General features: G+C 49.8%; 1 protein-coding gene across 4 annotated transcripts in view; it reads left to right on the top strand.

Moving 5' to 3' along the window:
* The window catches only part of LOC108920911 (fatty acyl-CoA reductase 1-like), a 46124-nt gene that overhangs the window by 3391 nt on the left and 19619 nt on the right, over positions 1–23114 (top strand). The window contains exons 2-3 of one of the 4 annotated variants that reach the window (XM_018729997.2): positions 1404–1462; positions 16676–16932. The exons of 1 other annotated variant lie outside the window; for it this stretch is intronic. In XM_018729997.2, the coding sequence (XP_018585513.1) occupies positions 16744–16932 (189 nt within the window). In that variant the 5' untranslated portion in view covers positions 1404–1462; positions 16676–16743. Of the gene's footprint in view, positions 1–1403; positions 1463–16675; positions 16933–18388; positions 18730–23114 lie in introns of those variants that run through there. 2 more of the 4 variants (XM_018729996.2, XM_018729995.2) reach the window with 2 other exon arrangements.

Genomic DNA, 23114 nt, shown 5'->3' with positions numbered 1-23114 from the left:
CTCTTCCCTCGCAGGTCCCCCGGGGCTGTGCCGTAGTACCCGCTGAGGGTACGAAGCTCGCTGGCACCGCTTTCCCGGAGCGAAGCGCTTCGGCCGTTTCGTTTGCCCGCGCTGAACGGCGGACGCCACGAAGGCTGAAGTTGGCTTCGTTCTTTGCATCACGACCGCGTGCCGTTGGAATCAGTCGTTGGGTTAAAGAAAAGAAAACCGGTAAAGCATGGTATCGCTGCTATTCTCGGTGATGCTTACCAGCTCTTTATAAGCTCACGTGCTGGGTGAGGTGCCAGGGTGCACGTTGGAATAGTTACCGTGCTTTGACAAATGACAGGAAGACATTGTGTTCCAGGCCAGATAAGCCTGACCGCTCTGTCCTCGGGTAACACTAGATTAAGCGTTCGGGAAGGAGAGGGGCTGCCTCCTCTGCTCCTTATTTATTTTTACATTTCCTGTGGCTCCCTCTGTCTTTCGTGCTGCAGTGAAGTGTGAATGAGAACGTTCTCAAGGTGGGCCTCTGGTGCCTCCGCTATTGCGTTCCGATGTGGAACTAGGTCAGTGGTCACATTCAGCAACCAGAATGAGGGATGTACACGCGCATCCGTGTGTGTGTGTGTGTGTGTGTGTGTGTGTGTGTGTGTGTGTGTGTGAGTGAGCGAGTGAGAGAGTCATTTCTTTACTCACCCCTCCTCGGACTTTTCAGTGGTTATGAAGCATCAGGACTGCTTTTGCTCACAGGGAGTGAGGAAAAGGGGGGGGGGGGGGGAACAGTTCTCCCTTGGTTACACTCTTTGTCTTCTTCATATCACTTGTGTGCTACGGTACTCAGAAAGCTAGGTATTTTCTTCCAAGGAGCTGCCTTGCAGCTAATGGTACCGCGGAGAGTACACGGCAGCGGCTCTTCATTAGATGCGGTGAAAAGCATGAAGGTGATTGTTTGGAATTATAGCTTTTTGTTAATGATGATTTGTTTATGTATTCACCATGAAAAAGGACTCTGCTTCAAGGTAAGTCTGTTATAACTGGCTCTGTGGTTAGAGGTGTCGCCTTGCATTCGGACCGGAGGGGCTGTACCCGCTCCCGCTGTAGTCGCCTTGATGGAGGTACTAAGTCCAAATTTCACCAGTAAAAAAAATTGCTCTGCTCTGTAGAAGAGTAAATAATCTCAGTACACATACCTAACTATTGTCATTTTGCTTTGGAGGAAAACATCAAGTAAATGAACAGTACATAAATAGCTGTAGTACAAAGAAAACACAATGTTTATTGACGCAAGCCTGCTGTTCTCGAACTGCAAAATTTGTGGTATTTGAAAATTCTAGAAATCAAGGTGTGGCTTATGTTAAGCAATGAGAACACTACTACTTCTTGCAAATCGAAAGACAGATTTCATCTGTTTACTCAAACAGATTTACACTGGGAGAACGCCAGAGTAAGAAGTATGTAACAGCATGGACAACCATCTCATGTAAGTCACCGGGTACCGCGATTGTGCGTCAGTGTTTAAGGGCCAGGGAATGATTTCATATTCTGGCAGACCAGGAGAATCCTTTGCCGCAAACAGCTCCCATATTTCAAAATCACAATATCGTCACACAGACTGCGAAACAGTTTGGGAGGAAAAATGGGCTTTCCTGAACACTGGGAGGAAGGTTTCCTCCATGGCTTCCCCGGTTGTGGAATCTGAACATCAGTGAGCAGTACTGGGAAGCTGTTAGGTGGGAAGCAAACTTCTACTTTCTTCATCCATCAAAGAACTTTCCTCTTAAAGAACAGTCCAGTATGTTAGTGTGCACAGTTTAGAACAGCATTTGTTTAGGGTTGATGGCAGAACCTGTTGATATCCCTACGTTTTCCGCCTCCTTGCTTCATATTTTGTTTGGGGATTCTCTTATTTCGGGCACTTTTGCAATATAAGCAAGCTGTGTTTCTGTCTGGCTTTATAAGCAAGCTCATAGCTGTGGGAGGAGGCCTGGTTGATTTTGAGCTTGTCATAATTCCAGCCTCTTCAGCAAAAAATTTCAAGGTGCAGGTGTTAAGTCTCAGGAAAGAGTGTCCGGTGTCGCACAGCCTTGGGAGAACTATAACAAGGTGGGTGGGATGACGGAAGGACCCCTGTGGAGATGAGGGGGTCCCAGTGGGTATGTGGACATAGGTTTCAGTGGTGACAGCCCCATAAACTTCACATGTTCTACAGGTCACATTTATTAGTTTAGCTGATGCTTTTCTCTAAAGCCATGTACAACGTTATGCTACCTACAGTTATTTACCCATTTATACAGCTAGACAACTTTTTTTTTTTTCCTTCTTACTGGAGCAATATATGGTAAGTACCTTGTACAAGGGTACTACAGCTAGAGGTGGGGATCGAATTCACAACCTTTGAGTCCAAAGTCAGCACTTGTAACCACTACACTACCAGTTGTCCCAGTTGATGGTTGATGTTCCTTATCGCCATGTTGTTTGTAGTGTGATGCAAGGCTACCTTGCTCTATGAAAATCACTTTATTGGGTTTGTGCATAATTTCTTAAATTATTTATAAGGCTGTAACCTGATCTGAAGGTTGCTTGTTCAAATCCCAAGTTCTCATATCCTGCTGCAGTATCCCTAATCAAGGTATGAATTTATTCAGTAAGAAGACCTTGCAGGGCAAATGGGTGGAACAATGTGAGGTTCATTATATTGAACATTACATCATTTGAGTTACAGTTATTGGATGAGTAGAGTAATAGTAATCATCTCAATATGAAAGTCACAGAAGACACTGAGAGAGAGTTGCTGGCTATTTTTACACTTTTCTGTTCTGCGTGTGACCAGTTGATGTGATGCTCTAGTGTACTTGGAGACCCTTGTGTAGTTAGACGCCAAGGCTGCATTTGCCCACATGGAGCAAGAAAACCCTTCCCCTCCTGTCACGTTCTTTATCTTTGTCCATGTCTCATGTAATACTCTGGAAAAACAAGGGGCTTCTCCTCAATTATAAGGGCAATATTTATGCTTCCGGAGAACTACGAATTAATTTGTGGTATGTAGAAAACTTGAATAATTAAGGTAAGCCGAACGGAAAGAGGAGCACCGCTTGCAAATTTAAACGTGGGCCTTCGACACGCTACCGTGTCTCATCGCTTCTCACGGTGCTTTATTATTTATTAAAATGCGTGTGTTCGGTTCCCCGGTCCTCTGCGTCCGACAGTTAAGGCTCTCGTTCAGGAAGGGTATAGGGTCGGTCTTGCTCCGTTCGGGCAGCGTCCACTTCGTTCCATTAGACGGTTATGTGTTGTTATCCCAGGAGATGAACCGCATTCCGTGATGTATGATTTATTTCCTGCTGGGTGGAGCACCAGTCCATTGTTGTCAACATGGAATTTACATCCTATGAAGAAGAAATTTATTTGAACCAACCTGTTTTTTCAAGGCAGTAAAGAATTGGGATTAGAATTTGCACTGTTTACTCTGAGAATAACAATGCGATATCGCAAACCGTAGTTTTGTTTTTCCGGAAAAGACCGGTCGCTTGCTTTCCTCCTGCTTGTAAGGACAAAAACTTAAAAGCTAATGCACTCTTATCAGGGCGGTGTGAGCATTAACTGCTCATAGAAATGCAGCATTTATCATCCATTTTCACTCAAAGAAAGGTTGACTTTCCTTTAACCATGGCAATTTGTTTGCTTTCATGCGACATTCTGCTTTTTCCTACCATTACAAATCCCTGTGGGAGGAGCCTGTGACTAGTCTACGTGTGCAGTTGGTCATTTTTAACATTTTTGTTACTCCTTTTGTTTACGATTATGTTCATCCATGTGGTAGATGCTTTTCTCCAAGGAACGTACAGCTCGGAGTAAACAAAAGTGCGAGGGCTTAGGTACCTTCCCACAGTTATCGAAGCACGTCCTCTTCGCTCAATACATTTCGAAGCAACATGAAGAAGGAAATTTGCAGATAAAAGGTAGCAGGTGGTGGGGCTGGGAACAGACCAGTGCTGTAACTCTTCTAGAATACTGGAAGGGACTCAGCAGTTCTGAGGAATTCATTCTACAAATTATTGTAATTACTAAACTGTTCCTCTAGGTTTTTGAGGATAATATTGAATATTTAGTCATTTTCGACATGAATGTGCCATATGAGTATAGCTGTTCAATGTGCTCTGGAAGAGAACTGATACAGTGAAATGGGCTCAGTGGCACAGCTGTTCCTGGGGAGCTCTGGCTCCCCCCGGGCCTCATTTCCATTCAAGCGCTTGTGAAGGTGACTCCTCCTCCTCCAGGCTCGGGTGTGGGGTGCGTATGCCGTCGGATGGTTTGCAGGCGCATCGCGGTCATTGTGGCGTGACCCTCACCCTCTTACCGCCCACTGGCACAGCACAAGGGGGGAGGTCTGGAAGAGGTAACGAGCACAGGCAAGGGAGGAGAAGCGGAGCGTCGCCTCTGGACGAGCGGCTCGTGCCGGAGGTCCGAGGCCATCGCTGTCAGCACGGGTACAGGAGCCCCAGGAGGACGCAAGTCATACTGGGCCAAGAGCACGATGGGTGACCTGGTAAAGCTGAAGGTGGTTCTCTTTGTTTGAGAATTCAGCCTCTGCTCAGCTCAGCATTTTGAAAGCTAGGTTTATCGCTGTAAGACATGTAAATGTGGGTAAAATGGTCTGTTCGGTATGTAAATGGTATGAAATGGTAAAGTCACATTTTAATGTTCTGCCTTTTCTACCGGCGCCTGGTTTCTGTGGCTGGAGAGGCCTTATGTTGGATGAAGCTGGCCTCTGAACTCTGTTGTCCAAGCTTGTTGGATGTAACAGGATGTCGCACAGTTTTTAACGCAATTGAGGCTTATGGGCCACGGGTTCCTGTACGGGCGGTCCCTGGGTTACAAAGGTCCCACTTACATACAACCCGTAGTTACGAACCACCCCGTTTTTTTTTTTTTTTTAAATTAAATTATTACTAGGAAGGTGATCAGGAATCGTGGATATTCTGAGTTTTACGCAGGTACTCGTGTGATGAACATTCTTTCATATGGTGGAAGGAAACTAATTGTACTTAAGAATCACACGTCCCCATCTGATCTAGGTTTCTCCCAAGGTAATGCACGCATCGTATTTTCTATGAGATGTACGTCACTTTGGAGAAAAGCGTCGTAAATGAATAAATATAAAGCCTATTACGTTAAAAATTCGAGTTACCTACATTGAATGATTCGTAATAACAAACAGGTACTACTTTGCGACATTCATCAAAATATTGTGCGTCTACAGCGGTTCGTCGGCTCGTGGGCAGGGGCGTGAGCCCGAGGTAGGGCAAAGATTTGGTCCTTCTCGTTTGGATTGTCGCACCCACGACCTCGCCCCGAACATCTGCACCTGCCTGAAATCGGAACAACGGGGTATAAAGAAGCCGCACCCGCACGCCCTCGTTGCGGAATCTCATTTGAGAAACCAGTCTCTCCTGCGCTCTCGAGTGAACCCATAACGCCGTACCCGTCCTTCCAAGTCCCTCGTTCTCCTCAACCCATCGTTTGTGCATCGACCGACCCGCACCTGTCCGTGACCACGAATCTCGGCTGTTCCCTTGTGTACCGACAATAAAGATCCCGCGATGGAGTCCACGCGCACCTACCTCAGTCACCTGACCGCTCAGTATGCCAGGGTCCATGTTGCTGTTAAGTGTGTCGTGTATTATTGAATTAGGCTTTAATTTTTTTAATTTTTATAAAAAGTTTAAAGCCAAATATGGTAACACACATGAAAACGATCACGATTGAAACTAAAGTGGAAATAATAAAGCAATCGGAAAAAGGTGAAATGCCAACGAACGCTGGAAAAGTGAACATTAAAGTAATGTTTTTTATACCTACACACACATTCTCTCTATTATGAATACTGTTGTTACATTTATCATCATTATATCATCACGTTGTATTATTATCATTATTATGAGGGGGCGCGGTGGCACGGTGGGTTGGACCGGGTCCTGCTCTCCGGGGGGTCTGGGGTTCGAGTCCCGCTTGTGGTGCCTTGCGACGGACTGGCGTCCCGTCCTGGGTGTGTCCCCTCCGGCTCCCCGCGACCCCGTACGGGACAAGCAGTTCAGACAGTGTGTGTGTATTATTATTACTGTATTGTTATATTAAAGATGTTTTAGTGTATCCGGAAATGTTTTTGTTTATCACAGAAAGGTACACTATATACGAAGAGAAACATTTGACTGACTTTAGATACCCACCATACATAACTGTTCCGACTTGCGTAGAAATTAAAGACAGACTTAGGAACGGAACTCGTTCGTAATCCGGGGACTGCCCATTCTGCTTTGTTGAGGCTTGAAAGCACGGGGAACACGGTGAAAGCATATCTGCTGCAACGCATGTGTGGGCGGAGCTTCTGCGGCCGCATGTGGTTTCTGGGACCTGGCTCTTGGAGTCGTTTGGTTGAACGCTACACAAATGGGCATGTCCGATCTCTTTCTCCGCTTCACGTGACCTTTAGGTCGCCGTCTTTGATGACAACGAGTAGCTCTTGACAGGAGAATATTCAATCGTATGCTCCTCCATCCTACTCGGAGGATTTTACTCGCTTCGCCCACATCTCCTGCCCACGCGCACGCAAGCTGCGTTGATGTACCGCGGTGGGACGGACATCGCGGCAGGTCCGGGCGAAACCCCGCTACACGTAACGGCCAGCACGTGCTTCTACGAGGGTATCGTCGCTGAAAAGGAGGGAGAGGAGAACGCGAACGTGTCGAGTGTTGCCGGGGAAATCGGATGCCGAGCGGTCGTGCGGAGAAATGCAGCGCTTCCGTCCGTTTGTCCGAGGGAGGGTGTGTTTGTAGCTCTCGAGACCAACGTAATCGACTCGGGAAAGAAACAGGAAACGGTGTGGTAAATGTGAGTGCAGGTTTACACGGGAGGAAGTGACTGCTACTCTTACTGGAATTAACCTCAACTTCTGCATTTGACGTTGTAGTAGAAGGACGTGCGGCGTAAAGCTATCCGCTCAGCCCTTGACTGCGTAGTAAATCGTCAGCCGTGGTGTTAGTAAACCGAGGAGAACATTCCTGTCCCCGCAGGAAGAACAATGGCCTTCGTGCACAATATGAAGGATTTGGAAGTGTCGGATACGGCTCCGTTTGGAGTTGCGTAAATGAGCGTTTTAGTCGGCTAAATTTAATTTAAATTGTCCTGCTCTCCACCTTTGCTTATTGTTCGTTCCCTTTACATCTGCAAGAGCGCCTGAATTTACGAACACGCGTCCCCACATCCATGCCCGTACTCGCCGGAGGAGCCCCGCTTACTCTTTCAGCCGTTATGGAAGGTGGACGTCCAGCACCTGCAGATTGTGTTTTACGAGGCAGCTGCGTTGCGGGTGCGAGGGGAGCCGAGGGAGCGCCGCTCGGCCTCGCCTCCGTTCTGGGTTTTCCGCAAGGCTGACGGCCCTCGCTCGGTGCGGTAACGCTTATGACGGTGACTCGTCCTCCTGGCTCGAGTGACGGGTACAACAGCAAGGCCCTTCTGGAGTTGAAGGACGTTAGTTTTCATTGCGTCCCCTAGATTTGTTGTCTTCGGCACAGGCGGATTTTCCAGTCCTCGGCAGAGGGTCACTGCCGATGTCCCGTAGCGCAGTTGAGAATTCATATTCCTAAAATGTGCAGGTGACTAATGCAGTAAGGTTCCTCTCAGTTCCTAATGGGACTAATACTGATGCAGGAGGAATTCTTAGGATGAGCTTGGCAGCACAGAGCAACCTGAATGATGGGGCGGCACGGTGGCACAGCAAGTAGCGCTGCCATCTCGCAGTGCTTGCAGGGTGCGAGAGAACGAGAGTTCGATCCCTGCTCAGTCTGTGTACAGTTTGCATGTTCAACCCGTGTCTGTGTGGGTTTCCTCTGGGTGCTCTGGTTTCCTCCCACAGTCCAAAGTCATGCTGTTCAGATTCCCCCATAGTGTGTGAGTGACACAGAGAGAGAGAGTGTGTTCCACTGATGTATGGATGAGTGACCCAGTGTAAGTAGTGTATCTAGCAGTGTAAGTCACCGTGGTGAATAAGGTGTGTGGGCTGATGATACTGCATAGTGTTTGTTGGAAGTCGCTTTGGAGAAAAAGCATCTGCTAAATAAATAAATGTAAATCTCACTCACTGACTTGATTACGTACACTTTAAGAGGGCAAGTGCTTCAAGAAAGCCCTTGGAAGAGATCAGATTAATGTTAATGCTGAAAGGCAGATGCCCAATATTGACGCTAGATTATTTCTTTCGCTCTGTTCTTTCATAATTCCCACTAACCTTGGGCTGCTTTTATCTCTTCTGTTATAAACCCCAATGATATCAGCATAAACTTTGACAGCTTGTTCTCCGAATTTCCCATCTGTGGCATTAGATGGGAATCAAAGCTACAACCGACAGGCAGGCGTTTCCCACAAGTCGTGGGAATATCTCCGGAAACCTTTTCGCTGGGAGAGCGGAGCTGGGGACTGTGTGTTTTGCCGCTTTGCTGCGGAGGAAGTGATAGAGCAGCGGTCGCTTCAGATCTCTGGAAAACGCAAGGGAAAATCCGGAAATGTAGAGTATAACTGTTAACAGCTGAGTGGAAGTGTTCGTTCCCTCAAATGGCGCCATCTCTGCCAATTAGCGCGTTTATTTAGTCATCTCCCTCGCTTTGGGGCTCCTCACCTGATTTATACATGTGGGAATTTCGCTACGGCAAATCAGTTTTATGAGTTTGCTCAAGGGTAACGTCCAGAGTGCTCCTGGGACAAGCCTGTAACCTGCAGCTCAGATTGGCCTGCGCATAGAGACAGGCTGGTATGTTAATACGATGTTCATGACGAACCCAGAGGAACCCCCGCTGCCCACCATGTAGGACAGAGCATAGCGGGACAGACGCGCCACATGGAGACCCAGCTGTCAGGGCTCCTAGGGAGAGCCGTTGTTTGTCTTCTGCATGTTTGGTTCTGACTTGTTCGGCCTTTTTGCAAAATAACCCTTGTAAAGTGCCAGCTGACTTCCACAGAACCACTGAAACTGGTTCTTGTTTATCTGACTGATCCCTGGAATCCCGTCTGCCTCTTTGCATTGCCTCATTTGGAAAGCTTTTTACTGTAATGCTTTGCATTTTAACTGCATTCATTGTGCTCTCGGTAGGGCAGCAGCTTGCGTTTCCTGTTCGTGGGGCCGCGCGGTTCCTCGTGCCGCGACATCCCGGTCGAGCTCCGTGTTTGCTCGGCCTGCGTGGAAAGGAACACAAAGACGGCAGCGAGGTAAACTACACGCAAAGGTACACAAAGATTCGCACAGCGTTTTCTGGCTGCCGTCTTGAGCAGCGCTCTGGCACAGGCTCGACTGAACACGAACATACGGTAGGTAGAAATGCACTTTTGGAGACGCGCGAGAGGTCCCTGGCCTTCGTCTGTGTACGCAGTCAGTGAAAACCCCCGTTAGAGTACCCACCCCCACGTGGAGGAGTGTCGCCTCCGAGACGCGTCTGTTTATCCTTCGCCGACAGCACCTCGCCCACCGAAGATATGGCTCGTGCATTCGTCGTCTGGGGACTCCGTTTCCCATTCCTGGCCCTTCGCTTAAGTGCATAAAGAAACCGTTAAAGGTTTCCGCAGTTGCATGCTACGGTTCGGCTTGAGCTGCGGCGTCCTAAAATCGAAAGCTCTGCTGAAGGTTCAAATCTAAAGCTTTATTGAAGCTTTGTGCATCTGGGCAAGTGGCCAGACTGAGTGAGATTAAAGCATTAAAGAAAGATGCTGCTGTTTCCTGCTGCCTCCTGAAAGCATGTTGACCAGTCGGCCGGTTTGCGCGTCCGTAAGATGTCCGCGGACGGGACCAGGCTCCCTTGCTGTGAGAAAGTGCTTTTTTGGAGCAGTGCGGGTGGTTGGATTGAACGGAAGATTTTAATTTTAATGTCTCGGTGTCTGACGCACGCTTCCCTTATTTTTCGTAACGGGATGAATTCCTCTTGTTGACGTCAACAGCAAAGTGGCGTCGTGACCCTGATGGCACTGATCAGGAATCGGTCGGCGTCCAGGCAATTGTTACTCGGCACTCCTGAGGGAGGTAGCGGTTGGTTACAGCATTGCCTGTTCTCTCCTAATGCAAACAAGATAGCAGCGTTGTTTACGCTGGGATTTTGCCGGACTTGCCAGTCGTGGCGCTCTTTGAGAACGCTGCCAGGCCCTGCCCTTCGCCGTGTGATTTTCATCCAACTTGAACATTTAAGTTATTGGGAGTAGAAAGGCTCATATGGGCACTGAACCACCTGCCTTCCACCTCTTTCCAGGAAGCGTGGGTTGAATGTCGAATGCAGTCTTCCCCTTCGCTGCGTGACGGTGCCATCCTTAGAGCCAAGGGCCGGCAGCGCACCTGAATGCCGCCCCTCGGTGTGTGGGGGGGGGACTCTCAAGGAAGGTGGACGGGCGAGTCGAGCAGGGACATATGCAGCTGCGTTTCTCTTAATCCCTCTCAGTCTGGCCACTTTCCCGCCAGACGCGCAAATCTGATTGCATCCTGTTTTTCCCCGGGAAAAAAAAAAAAACGCACACACCCCAGATTTACAGCGCTGTGATCAGTTTTCACATCTAAAAGACCTCCTGTGCAGCTCCTGTGTCTGATGCACGCAAAGACTGCTTTCTGTGTTGCATGCTTTTAGGGTCTTCTGGGTGGAACGCCATATGAATGCCATACCCTCAAAAATATCTCTTGCTTTGCTTGAGTGGATTTATTGACAAGGCTAAAACCTGGGGGGCGCGCTGGCGCAGTGGGTTGGACCAGGTCCTGCTCTTCGGTGGGTCTGGGGTTCGAGTCCCGCTTGGGATGCCTTGCGACGGACTGGCGTCCCGTTCTGGGTGCGTCCTCTCCCTCTCCGGCCTTACGCCCTGAGTTGCCGGGTAGGCTCCGGTTCCCCGCGACCCCCTATGGGACAAACAGTTCAGAAAGTGTGAGAGTGTGGGTAAAACCTAAGTTGCATGGGTGTGTGTGTGTGTGAGTTGAGTATGTTCACCATGTAAGACTGACGTGGCCCTTACTCTGAGGTGTACCTCTAGCCAGGTGACTATACTGTATGCAGCATGGTTCAAGGTCCTGGTTCTGCTGTGGCTCGATGCTGTTGGTTCATGTACAAGAAAGCGTGAAGACCGTTTTGCGTGTGGAATTGGCCTGTTTGTGCAGGTGAGTACCGTGCTTACCATGGTCTGTCTTATGACGCATATCCTATGCCGGCCACCCTCCGTTCAGAACCCATACTGGTTAAAGACTGCGTGCGCACACAGAGTGTCTTCTCACCTGGACTCTGTGTGATGACTCTGTACTTGAAGAAGTCGGTCTTGCTCGGTAGAGGTTCAGCAGCGACTCCCAGCAGCTCCAGGCCTATCACAGTGATGCACCCAAACCACCATCACAGCAGTGTACCTGCAAAAACCAATGGCAGTTTTAGGTGTTGCCTTGTTTCCCTCATCCTCTACGTTAATCTTTGATGGGGTGGCTTCGTATTTGATGACACCACTTTGAAGGCACGTGCTTGGAGTCCATTATAAAAAATTGAAGACCACCCAGATACCTGTACAGGTGTGTTAAATGTGATCCTCCTCTTTCCACTTCAGCTTGATTAGCTTGTTCTGGTAGAGCTTGTCCTTGGCCTTAATGACGTGTGTTAAGTGTCCTTGTTGGGTTTATCTTTGTTGCGACACAACTGAGAAGTAGTTTCTGGGAGAACCTGAGAGCTGAATCTAGTGAGCGTGAAGGAGTAGTAGGAGCTGGCCGATGGGAGTTTGAGCAGGAATGTTTGCCACGGTCGCCTTGCTGAGGTTTTTTGGCCGATGTTGGACAGCGAACGTGTGGGTGGCTGAAGGAGCGACGCCTGATCTGCCCAGAGCCACGAAGATGACACTGGATCAGGCTGAGAAATCAACCCAAGACTTCCTTCATCCAGTTACAAGACATGTGAGCACAGAAATACATTCGTGGGTCAGGTGTGAGAAGTAACTATATACTCTGAGCCTCGGCGAATACATAAGAACACGAGTGGCGAACGGTGCCCCTGTGGCCATGTGGCAATATAGTCACCTTCAAATTAACCGTAAAATGGGTCTAAATGCAAGAGATTCCGAGGCATGGCGACAGTAAGACTGAAAGGTTAATTAAAACAATTCTGGTTAGGTTAGCAGTTAGATACCTGTGAAGGCATGACATCCCATCACCGAGAAGTTAGTGTTGTTGAACAACAAGTGCATTCCAGTCATGGAGGCAAAGGATTTTCTGAATTCAGGGTTTTGGGTTGTTTTGACTGCTGCGCTAATGTAAATGTAAAGTATGACCCACATATCAAGTGTGTGCAGGCGCAGTTCGCTGACAGCGCGAGATGATTTGAGCTCCCGAGTGGTTCGCTGAGCCTGGAAGTTCGTTGTCTTGCTGTGCTTTTCTGCGGCTCGTTGGAGGAAGTTGCTCATCAGCAGATCCACATACAGTGGGGTCAGAAGTGGACGGAAGATGGACTGACTGAAGCTCCTCTGGTTATGCAGCAACATGGGTTTGAAGGACCTCGTTTCCCTTCAATACTACTGTGATTCGTAGCGCAGATATTTTAATATTTTTAAGGATTTTAACAACCTTTGCAAAACCATGATACGTTGGACTCGAGCTCATTCCCTGACTGTAGTACAGGAGAACTCTGTGTGTGCTCGTCCTTGTGAGATGGACATAACATTTCACAAGGTCACTCAGTGTTGCTGTTTGGTCACAGCAAGGCCCCTGTGTGTGTGTGTGCGTGTGTGTGTGCGCGCGCGCTTTCGCACAGTGGCTCAGTAATGTTGACTCAGCGCTCTGTATTCTTCCTTAGCCGTTTCCTTGAAGCACCTACAGTGAAGACACTCCTTTTCACACGTTTTCATTTGACCTTCACAGATTGAGACCCTTACCGAACATGTACGGCATCCCTTTAGAGGGCGCTCTGCTGACCAGTAACACACGTCACAATGGGCAGCACAGAGGTGGAGATGAGGTTCCAGCCGCACCGGCTGGTGGTTGGGCTGCCCGCGCACTGTTGCTGTTCGAAGAATCCACGTTGCTGAGCTGGTACTTTACCACATGGGTGGATGGGGAGTGTGATGTAGACTTGTGGTGACGCACCGGACTCATGGCCCAGAGTCCATCCTCAGGATTGCTTCTCTCATGGCTGGTAGTAAAGGGCTGTTGTTGACATGAGCCTTGGTGGATCTGACAGGCTGAGTCAAAGAGGACCGGTTGCCAGGGTTGCTGTTCCAGAATGGCTAGACAGATCTGTATTTGGGTTAAATTATTCTGGGATGAGGGAGCTCATTTCCTTTCCTGATTTCACCGCAAGTGACTGGTGGCTTCCTTCAGTCACCATGAGGCCAGCGTGAAGGTGCAGGAGTCAGTGCTGCGGGCAGACACGGTTCTACTTGAGCAATCACTGTGTGTACTTTGCTGCGCATCTACTCGGTCAAAATGCAGTCACCCAACAGGGAGCAGGGTGTTGACATAGTTCCAGAAGGGAGGCGGGAACATGAACGGGAACGTGGGGTTGTTGCAGCCAGAGGCTGGAGGCCGGGGTACACTCGGGCAGACTTGGAGCACCCTCGTGGCTCCCTCCCCATGATGAGATCGGGACTGGCAGGAACATGCTCCGCCATCAAATAAAGTAGATTAGATCAGGCAGTGAAGATGTGTGTATTGAGTTATCTCTGTCCAGGAGAACATCCGCAGGTCCCCGGAAGCTGCTGCTCTCCTGGGCCGTGGTAGGTTCTTGCGTTGGAGAGGCAACGGGATCGGGCCAAGACGTCTCAAACTGCAGAGAGGAAGCCGTTGGTGTATTTTTATTTTTTCCTTTTCACAGTTGCTGTGGTGACGGGGAACACCAGCTTTAAGGCCAGCTGTGCCCAGACCCCTGTGTTTGGAGCTGACTGGCTGACGGCAGCCCTGTGGCTCTGCTGGAAGAGCTGTGGACAATCCAGTGCTGTGGACTTGAAGCTAAGAACACGGCGGAAGTGACAGGAAGGCCCAGTTTAAAGGAATACTTTTGAAATAACACCCTTCGCTGTCCTAGACTTGAAAGTTCCTTGTAGAAAATGTGGGGTGGGGGGGGGGGGGTCAGCAGGTCATGTAGTGGCTAAATCCAGTGCCTTGCACCTATATGACTGGAGTTTGAAACCTGCCTCATGCTGTATTCCCATTGCTCAGTATTCTTACTCTGAAATGATACACTAAAAATACCCAGCTATATGCTGTAAATGAGTGAGTAATAGTAAGGAGCCTAACACTAAGTCGCTTTGGAGAAGTGTCTCATTAATAGATGTTGTGATCTGATCACCCACCCTAAAGGAAGCACTTGCAAGTGGACAAGGTCTTGTGTTCTAGTCTGTATTTGAGCACTTTGTCAAGAGCAGGGTAAGAGCCTTGGCTCGTACTGTGGTGTCTGAGAGCGTGTTACACGGATGAGAGAAGAGAAGCCCACATCTGTGTCTCGAGGTCTACTCAGGGGTGTGTTGTCTTGCGGGAGCTGGTCGATGTGCAAGCTGGTGACCTAGATGTTTCGACCCTGTAAAAGTCTCTCTCGTGAACCAGTTCAGCATCTCATAAAACAAGTCAGTCCCATTAGGTTGGCTTCTCCGTCACATTAAAATTTAACCTGCTTAGCTTTACAGTTTAGTGACAGTTTATACGCTTTTTCCTTCTTTGGTTGGCTGTTATCCATCTAGAATGTGTAAAGGCTTTTACTGCTGTATTTGTGTGACAAGCTGCATTACAGCAGAACCCCTGAATTTTAATGTTCCACTTAAAACCAGATTTACATTTACATTTATTTAACAGACGCTTTTCTCCAAAGCAACTTCCAATGAACTCTGTGTTGTGTTATGAGCCCACACACCTTATTCGCCGCAGTGACTTACACTACTCATCCATACGTCAGTGGAACACACTCTCTCTGTCACTCACACACTGGGGAAACCTGAAAAGCATGTCTTTAGACTGTGGGAGGAAACCAGAGCACGCAGAGGAAACCCATGCAGACACGGGGAGAACATGCAAACTCCACACAGACTGAGCAAGGATCAAACCCATGTCCTCTCGCACCACCCAGGCACTGTGAGATAGCGGCACTGATTGCTGTGTCACTGTGCTTCGATACCATTTTCAACATTAATATGAAAAAATGATCCTCAGACTCTGCCTTCGTCACAACCGTGGTGTCCACTGACTGGAGAACACGTGTAATACAGAAGCATCATGGTAAATGTAGTCTTTCTCTTCACTTGAGCATAGAGGACCAGGAGCCACCTGTGGACTGCAGGTACTTTGCGATCAACGACAGCGGTTCCGCTCTGTCTCTCAAATTCAAAATGAGCTCTCGCTCTATTTTGACTCGCGTTTCTTTTCTTAAATAGTCCCTAAAATAATGAAGCCTGATACTCCCATCTCAGGGGGAGCCTTGGGGGGACAGGTGCGGTGAGCAGCATACCCTACTCTGACGCATCCCATCATGTCTGGGTGGCCAGCTTCTATGCCTGTAGACACTGATTAATAAGATTCATTCCAAGCCTAAATAAGCAGACGCAGTCCATCGCATCGGTGGCATTAGAGAACGGATTGATTCAATTAAGGTCCGGGATTAAAGAAGGCAAAAAATGGAATATGATATTCATCAGGACCTCTGGGCTATGTCAAATGAGTCCCGTGTCTCGCAGCTGAAGGGAAATGCCTTTCCCTGTTCTTCATTCATTTCGTTGTCAACGCTTGTATGCTGGATTTTTTTTTAAGTCGCGGAAGACCGCTGTGTTCGGAAAACCTGAGCACCAGCTCATTGGGGAGGTGGGTGTTTACTAGGCTGGGGACCTGCCTGGAGTTCTCCTTGGAGCTGTGTGACGTCACCGTGTAGACGGCAGCAGATAACAGGCAGACGTAACAGGATGGAGGACGTGCAGTTTGTGCTCTCAGGTTGTTTATGAAACGGGCGTCATGTTGAAATTGCTCCAGGTTTCTGGCCATCTGCAGATTTGCGGGGGTGACCAGGGGCGCGTGTCGTGATGGGACCACTGAAAGGAGTGCAATGTCAGGACCACTGGGGTCAAGCTGGCATAGAAAGTGAGTGGGATTATCGCTGGCATTCCTCAGGCTTGGCAGCAGCAAGGAAATTTAAGATGCGCGGTCCTTCTCCACAAGAAGACTGGAAGACGAGGGGCGGGGGTGTGATTGGCGTTCCTTGGCACGCGTAGTGCGGTGGGAGCTGGGCTTTGTTTTACCTTCACCAGGGTACATTAGGCCAACATCATAGTAAGTCAGTCACGGCTTGCTTATACCCCCCTCGCAGGTGCACATTCAAACCCCTGCCAGCAATCCACGCCCCTGGGCAGTGACGCCCCAGTGCTCATCCTCTCTGGCTCTGTCTGGGATTATCAACTGAACAGGCCTTGCAGCCAGCATTTGGAGGGAGGTTGTGAAGCTGCTTGTGTCCGCATTTGTTTAATTGCCCGTGTTAAGTGCCTCTGGTTAAGAACGATAATTCTACGTAAACGATTCCGCTCACTTCCACCCCTTTTCCATTGCGCAGCCTCGAACCGAAAGCAGCGCCTCCGGCACTGCTCGTCCACGGCCCTGACATGAAGCAACAGCGATACCCGTTGGTCCGTGTTCCTGCCTCGCCCGTTCACCTGGCTCTCTCTGTCCCTAACACAGGTGCCACCTAGGACAGGCTGGGACCAGAGCGACAGAGCTAGCGACGCACACGCAGACTGCCAACCAGCATGGCTTCCATTGCCGACTACTATGCGGGGAAGAGCGTGCTCATCACAGGGGCCACGGGCTTCATGGGCAAGGTGCTGGTGGAGAAGCTGCTGCGCTGCTGCCCTGGGGTCAGCGCCCTCTACGTGCTGGTCCGGCCCAAGGCTGGCCAGTCCATGCAGCAGCGCGTCAGCGACATGATGAAGTGCAAGGTGAGAGGATCGCAGACGCGTTGCATGTGGTGCTACGTTTTAGGCAGCAGCACTTCCTGCAAGCGTCAGGTTGGAAGTGGGGGAGCGTGGCCTGCATTAGCATATTCCCTGCTGGAAGGGAGGACCTCGGTACAGCCTGCCGTCTCATCTGTCACACGTGTGGGTTGGCTGCCGTGTGTGTGTGTGTGTGTGTGTGTGTGTGTGTGTGTGTGTGTGTGTGTGTGTGTGTGTGTGTGTCTCAGTCCTCAGTACAGGTTGTTCCGGCGCCCTGCAGAGATGCTTCGAGAGCACATCGCTCCTCCTGTCTGCAGTTGTAGCCATTCTCTCCTTTTCTGCTGCACCTGACATCGCGTTTTCAGTGAGAGCCGCCAGTGTTTATACGGGGGATTATATGAAACTGGCGTCATTTGAATAATGTTCGGACACGTTGATAAACTCGCGAACAGAGTCCTGTGTGTGGAAATCAGTCAGCAGGGCGTGGTTCAGACGTGTGTTTGCAGGTTTCGATAAGGTTCTAACCGAAGGCTTAGGCTTGGACTTGACTGCGGTGTGTGTGTGTGTGTGTGTGTGTGTGTGTGTTTTCAGCCCCCAGAAGTGCATGCGGGGCTGTGTAGTACAACTAAAAGGACTCAGTAAAACCAACACTGGGCTACATAGTGCTGTGTCCCTTTTATAGTCTAGGCAACTTTGGACAGATAGGATTGTTTTTATTTGAACACTTATGTAACCCGTCACGTCCTTATACCGTAATGTCTGAAAAAATGTAGATGTCCGCCGGCACTCTGTGTCACTGAGTAAGGCTCACACCGTAGTCAGTCATTCCCGGCACGCTAATGTCTAATGCTGTGAGCATCTCTATGTAAAAATTAATTGAATTGAACGGAGTGACGCATAGATTACTGGGGAAAAACGTGAAACCCTTGGTGTACAAGTTTTGAAAAATGTTAAAATGTAAACGTATTGAAATTCCCTGTGTAATTCGCAGATACATAGAAAGACTAGCAGAAGTTGCACGGTGTTAAAGGGTCTGAATGTACTGGCCGGCTGCAGGTGGTGAAGTTTGAAAGGGCTCGTGAGACGGACGGCGGGCACTGAGGTGCCACGCACTGTCCACATGTCCCCCGGTCCCCTCTTGGCGTGGGCCGCACTGTCACCGAGAGCGTTAGACAAACATTGGGCGCGCGGTTTGTTTGTTGGACTCTACTCCATAAGTTTGTCTGTTTGTTTGTGCGCTTTTCCCCTTCGCCTTTTCCTTCGCTCTCGTTGCCAAGGCGCTGCTGCGTGAACGTGGATGCTTTGGCATGCCCGGGCGGCGCTAATCCCAGAGCACGCGTACATTTCGGTGGTCGGCGCGCGTCATCCGCTCGCTCGGCCACCGCCAAGGCATCTCGCGCCTCCGACACGCGCTAAACGGGGATTTGCGCACATGTTGCCGTGTTCAATATGCGTGCGCCGACACGAGCCAATCGCTGAAAGCACCTCTGTTAGAAAGCGTTATTAAAGACCGTGCCTTGTGCTGATGGTTATTATGGCGCACGTCTGCTGCGTTGGGGCGTCCGGACGAACGCCGCCCTCTTTAATCGCGCCAAAATGCCCAAATGCTGCCAGTGCTCCGGTATTCGGCATGTCTCATTTGTTCGGAAGAGTTTGTATCTCATTTACGTAGTTACGTTGCGTTTCTCATATTTGTATAAAATTATTCCTCCGGAGCTTTGCTTTATTGCCTTTCAGCGTCAGTTCGGGATTCGTCACGCTGGCAAATATTTTTTTTCCCCCCCCCTACTTCAGCTTCTTCTGGTAAGTCTTGAGTTCAGTGCTTTGGGATATTTTTGTTATGTAAACCGTATTCATATTCACCCAAGTGTTTGAGCCGCAGTCCTTTTCCAGCACCATTTAGTTGTGTGCGATGAGTCTCACGGCAGCTAATGAGCTCGGCGAGACGTTACGGGGAATCCATTAGCTAAAGTGTACGTCTCACTCTTTATTGCCCTCGTGTAGATTGGTGTTTGGTTATGGTTTATGAAGCTCAGTGTTCAGCTTTATGTGACATGTCTCCATGTTCTCGTAGAACCAGGGCAGAACCTCTGAGCGACGGGACCCATTGTGCTCAACGCACCAGTAGCCGTTCTCTGTGACTCTGACAGTGATGGCACTGACATGAGACCCTGCTGTGCTCAGCTGGGCTGCGGCGTTCCTTCATTGGTCTCCCTCCCAGCCGTGTGGTGTTTGGAACACCTGTTGCTAAGTAACGGGGCCGCCGCCGTCTCTCTGTGAGGTATACGTCCACAGCATTCCTGCCAAGAAAGGGGACAGTCGGTGACTGCAGTGCGGCGGCGCTTCCCGAGACGCATCCTTCTACCATTGGACTCGTGTAGCTGCTCTCTTGTCTCTCTGCCACATTTGGGCTTTTGTGTTGTGCATGGGTGGAGATTTTGGACAATCACAGGAGAGAATTCTCTGCCCGAGCGGCGTAGGTGTGCCACATTAGGTGCATGCTGGGAGACCAGCGACCGTTCGCCTGGGGGAGGGCCAGGCAATGCGGAGAATGCTGCTGTTTGGGGAGCTGTGCGGTGCGTGTCCGTGGCAGAATGGCATCTGCATCCTGCCGACAGGGCTGATGGAAACCCGTTCTTTTGGTTCATCAGGTCCCGGAGGCATCCAGGCCTCCCTTTCCATTCATGAGAACAGCTGGTAAAACCAGCATTTGCTCAGCCGGCGGCAGTGTTTAACCGACTAGCGTTTGACTAAAAGCATGAAGCAAGAGAGAGCGCTAAGTGTTGCCGTGAGCCGTGGGCAAAAAAATTCCTGTGCAGCAGAGGCATCCCGCGGCTGGGCGGTATTTTTATGCCCGGAAGATAAGGTCAGGAGCAAATGGCGGAAACAAACGGCACAGTTACTATTTGAAACCAGGTGTCGGAGCGGGTGCCTGCATCTGCTCGGCGTGGCCCGCGCCGCTCCGGCTTCGTGTTTCGATCTCGGGTGCAGCGATCCGGGGTCCGTCCAGCAGGGCTGACTGCGGTGAGCACTCGGACGTTTGCCGCCTGTCACCCGTTTTGCGGTGCTGGCGTGGGCTTTCAGAACGACTTCACATGGCATAGATAGTGTTGCTAAAATGTGCAGCAGATGTCAGATCCACTGGTTCTGTTGTTTTGTTGGTTGGAAAGGTGACTCCCTATACTTTACACCGGAGGTACCCTGGCTATGTCGCTCTCTGTACCTCAACCCTGTGCTGTGGTGTGAGAATAATGTAACATGTAGATAGGGAGTGAAATGAGTGCATGTGCTCTTACCCTGTGCAAGTGTGTGTATGTGACAGAGCTCCTGATGAAAATCACTCAAGATAAGGCTCTTTTGTGTGTATACTTCCTGCGTGTGGTTTCCACCCTTTCACAATATCTCCAGGGCGCCTCTGTGTTTGTGCGCTTCCCCATTCTGCACCCCCTGTGTGTGCTCCTTCGGGGTGTGCGGGTAGTTCTTTGGATTTCTGCTCCACCTAATCCTGCGCCACTCCCTGCCTCACGACGTGCTCTGTGCCGATGGGCGCGGCTGTGCACCGCGGTAATGGGCAGGAGGATGGGTGGGTGAATGGATGAAACGCACCTTTTTCTGCACACTCCTCTTTTGCGATCCCCTGCTGGAGGGCACACCTCTCACCTTTTGTCTTGAGCCCACGGTTACAAGGCAGTGACCTGCTGCTGTCCCGCTGTCTGGGCTTCTTAACCCCCTCCCCACTGCCGGCGGGTACCTCTGGCCATCGATCGGGATGTGAAGTGGCCTGTGACGGCACTGCTGTGCTCATCTGACCGCGACCCCTCGATGAGGGAGGCGGCCGCCATTTGAGGTGGCACTGCGATATCGACAGATCCTCTGCTGGCACCGATCTCTGTTGCTCGCCTGCCGGCGGGTTCCTTCGGCAGCAGATTAATCTTTTGTTCCCTTATTCTGGTGTCCAAAAGGGGGAACAAGGGAATGTAAAAGGGAGGAAGTAGTAGTAACTGGCAGGAGCTGTGTCAGGAGGGTGACATACCACCACACGGACCTTCACCACTTGCATCTTTTTCTTGACTTGCGTGTGTGTGTGCGTGCGCCAGCAAGCATCTCAGTCCCAGTTCCTGCGCATTTCTTACACTGCAGTCATCATTCCTGTGTATCCAGCAGGTTCTAAATGGTGTCAACAATCAAAGCTAGTCGTCCCTCATTCTGACGGTCCGCAGGTTTTCCTCCTGTCCAAACCTTCGTGTTCTCTTTCTGCTTTCCGTCATCCACAATGATATGACACTTCCTCCTGTATAAATATTTATCCGTGACTGATTGCTCGTCCAGTGTCCGGATCTTGTTTCTGCTTGTTTCGAGTTGTGCTCGGCTACAACCGAATTGTGGACACGATGAGCCGTCTTGTAATTGAAGATGTCGCCCTTCTGGGATGTCCGGTCCAAATGCTGGCGATGGTTCGTTTACAGGACTATTGAACACCTCGCCGTTGTTCGCGGGAGCGGGACGGAACAGCGGAGTCCTGGCTAATGTCTTGGGAAGCGCGGGGATTACCCCTTGATACAAGTTTCCCTCAGGTCCAATAAGTGTCCGCTCTTGATCAACGATCAGCATGTCTGTATTGTCACTGTGTTCTGTACGCAAACAGTGCAGAGGCATAAATGTTAGCAAACCACATAATTTTGCTTTGTGTGGCACTGTCACATTCTTTGTGCTTGCAGAATGTTAATGTCACAATGTAGAGCTGTGTTTGTGTTGCACTGCTTACTGTATGCGCTTCTTACCAGGAGTTCACTTTGCATTGAGATGAGCTGGAGAGACCACGTGCTTTGTATAAATTGGGCTGCAGATGAGCAGGTGTTTGAGAGATGAATCAGCTCCCAGAGTGTCGTGGCTGCGACTGCTGAGCTGTCGCCTCCGGGGAGGGCAGTGCCCCACCTCGCCCTAGATGAAATCCCACCCTAAATGCCTGGAACCGGTGACTCTGCAGGTCGGCCGTTGGATGCATCGTCTCGGTTGTACGTGTCGAGCTTGAGGATCGTTTGAAGACCGGGATCCAGTAAGAGAAGAAAGGAGCGACAGTTGTTTCGTCCACTAAAGAGGCAGTTGGTCTCCCTGAGGTTTTTCTCTTGGGTCACGGTCATTCTCAGTCATTAGGTGGAAAGGGTCTCCGGTGGTCTCTCTTCCCTTGGGGTTTGGTGGCCGAACGAAACAAAGTGCTTTGGAGGATAGGGCCCTCAATATGAAACGCAGTTAGCGTGAGAGCGAACGCGAGAGGTACAGAGCGTGGGAGCGAGCCCGGGAGATGACGGGGTTCGCATCGGGGAGGTTGCAGTACTACTGCAGGGGTACTGTCTAACTTTTGTAAACACACAAATGGGTGAAGCGCAGAGGGTGCGCTGCTTCATCGCTTTGGACGACAGGGTTTGCTAAGCCTTTCTGCTATTGTCTCCAGTTGTGTGTATTGTTATTGATGTAGCGAAATAAAAAAGGAAGTTTTAAATGCCATCGAGATTAATAATGGATAATTGGTCATACTGTTAAAGAAGGCTTTACACCATGAATTGGCCTTTGCTGTAGAGCGCAGGGGCATGCTGGGTAACCCCGATCACGCCGAGCTTGACCTCACCAGAGGTATCCGTAGGCTGGTAGGAGCAGCACGTTCCTCCGAGCAGAGCGGATTTGTAGCTGCGACCCGGTGAGTAACGCGGTCAAATCCCCGACTTTCCTAATTGCCTCTTAATGCAGGATCATTTTTGGCCCTGGAATACATTTGATTAATTAATTTCTTTGATTTATGTTTTGAACAGAAGCTCTGTAAGAGGCTAATTAATCATGTTTTGCTGAGATGCAAGATGTGATTTCATTCTTGGGGAAATCTGCCAACCTTACTATCTGACAGAGCACTTTGTATCTAGTGCTGCCCGTCTTGAAGACACACACACACACACACACACACACACACACACACAGCCTGTTGCTGAGTTTTGACCAGGTTCCTAGAAGTGAACTCCTGTGCCTGCTATTAGCTCCCGCTGGTTCCACGGAGCGATGTCACCACAGACTGCTTCTCCTGGATCGGCTGCTGTCGAGCTGCTTAGCAGACGTGGCTTAGCTGGAAAAAGAAGGATAAAACGGGGCGGGGGAAGTGGATTCTAGGTTAAAACCCTTTTGCAGCAGATAGAAGAGTT

Source organism: Scleropages formosus, chromosome 21 (genome assembly GCF_900964775.1).
Source record: "Scleropages formosus chromosome 21, fSclFor1.1, whole genome shotgun sequence".
Lineage (NCBI taxonomy): Eukaryota > Metazoa > Chordata > Actinopteri > Osteoglossiformes > Osteoglossidae > Scleropages > Scleropages formosus.
Note: the sequence above shows the minus strand (reverse complement) of the source record. Positions and strands in the feature narration are given on the sequence as shown.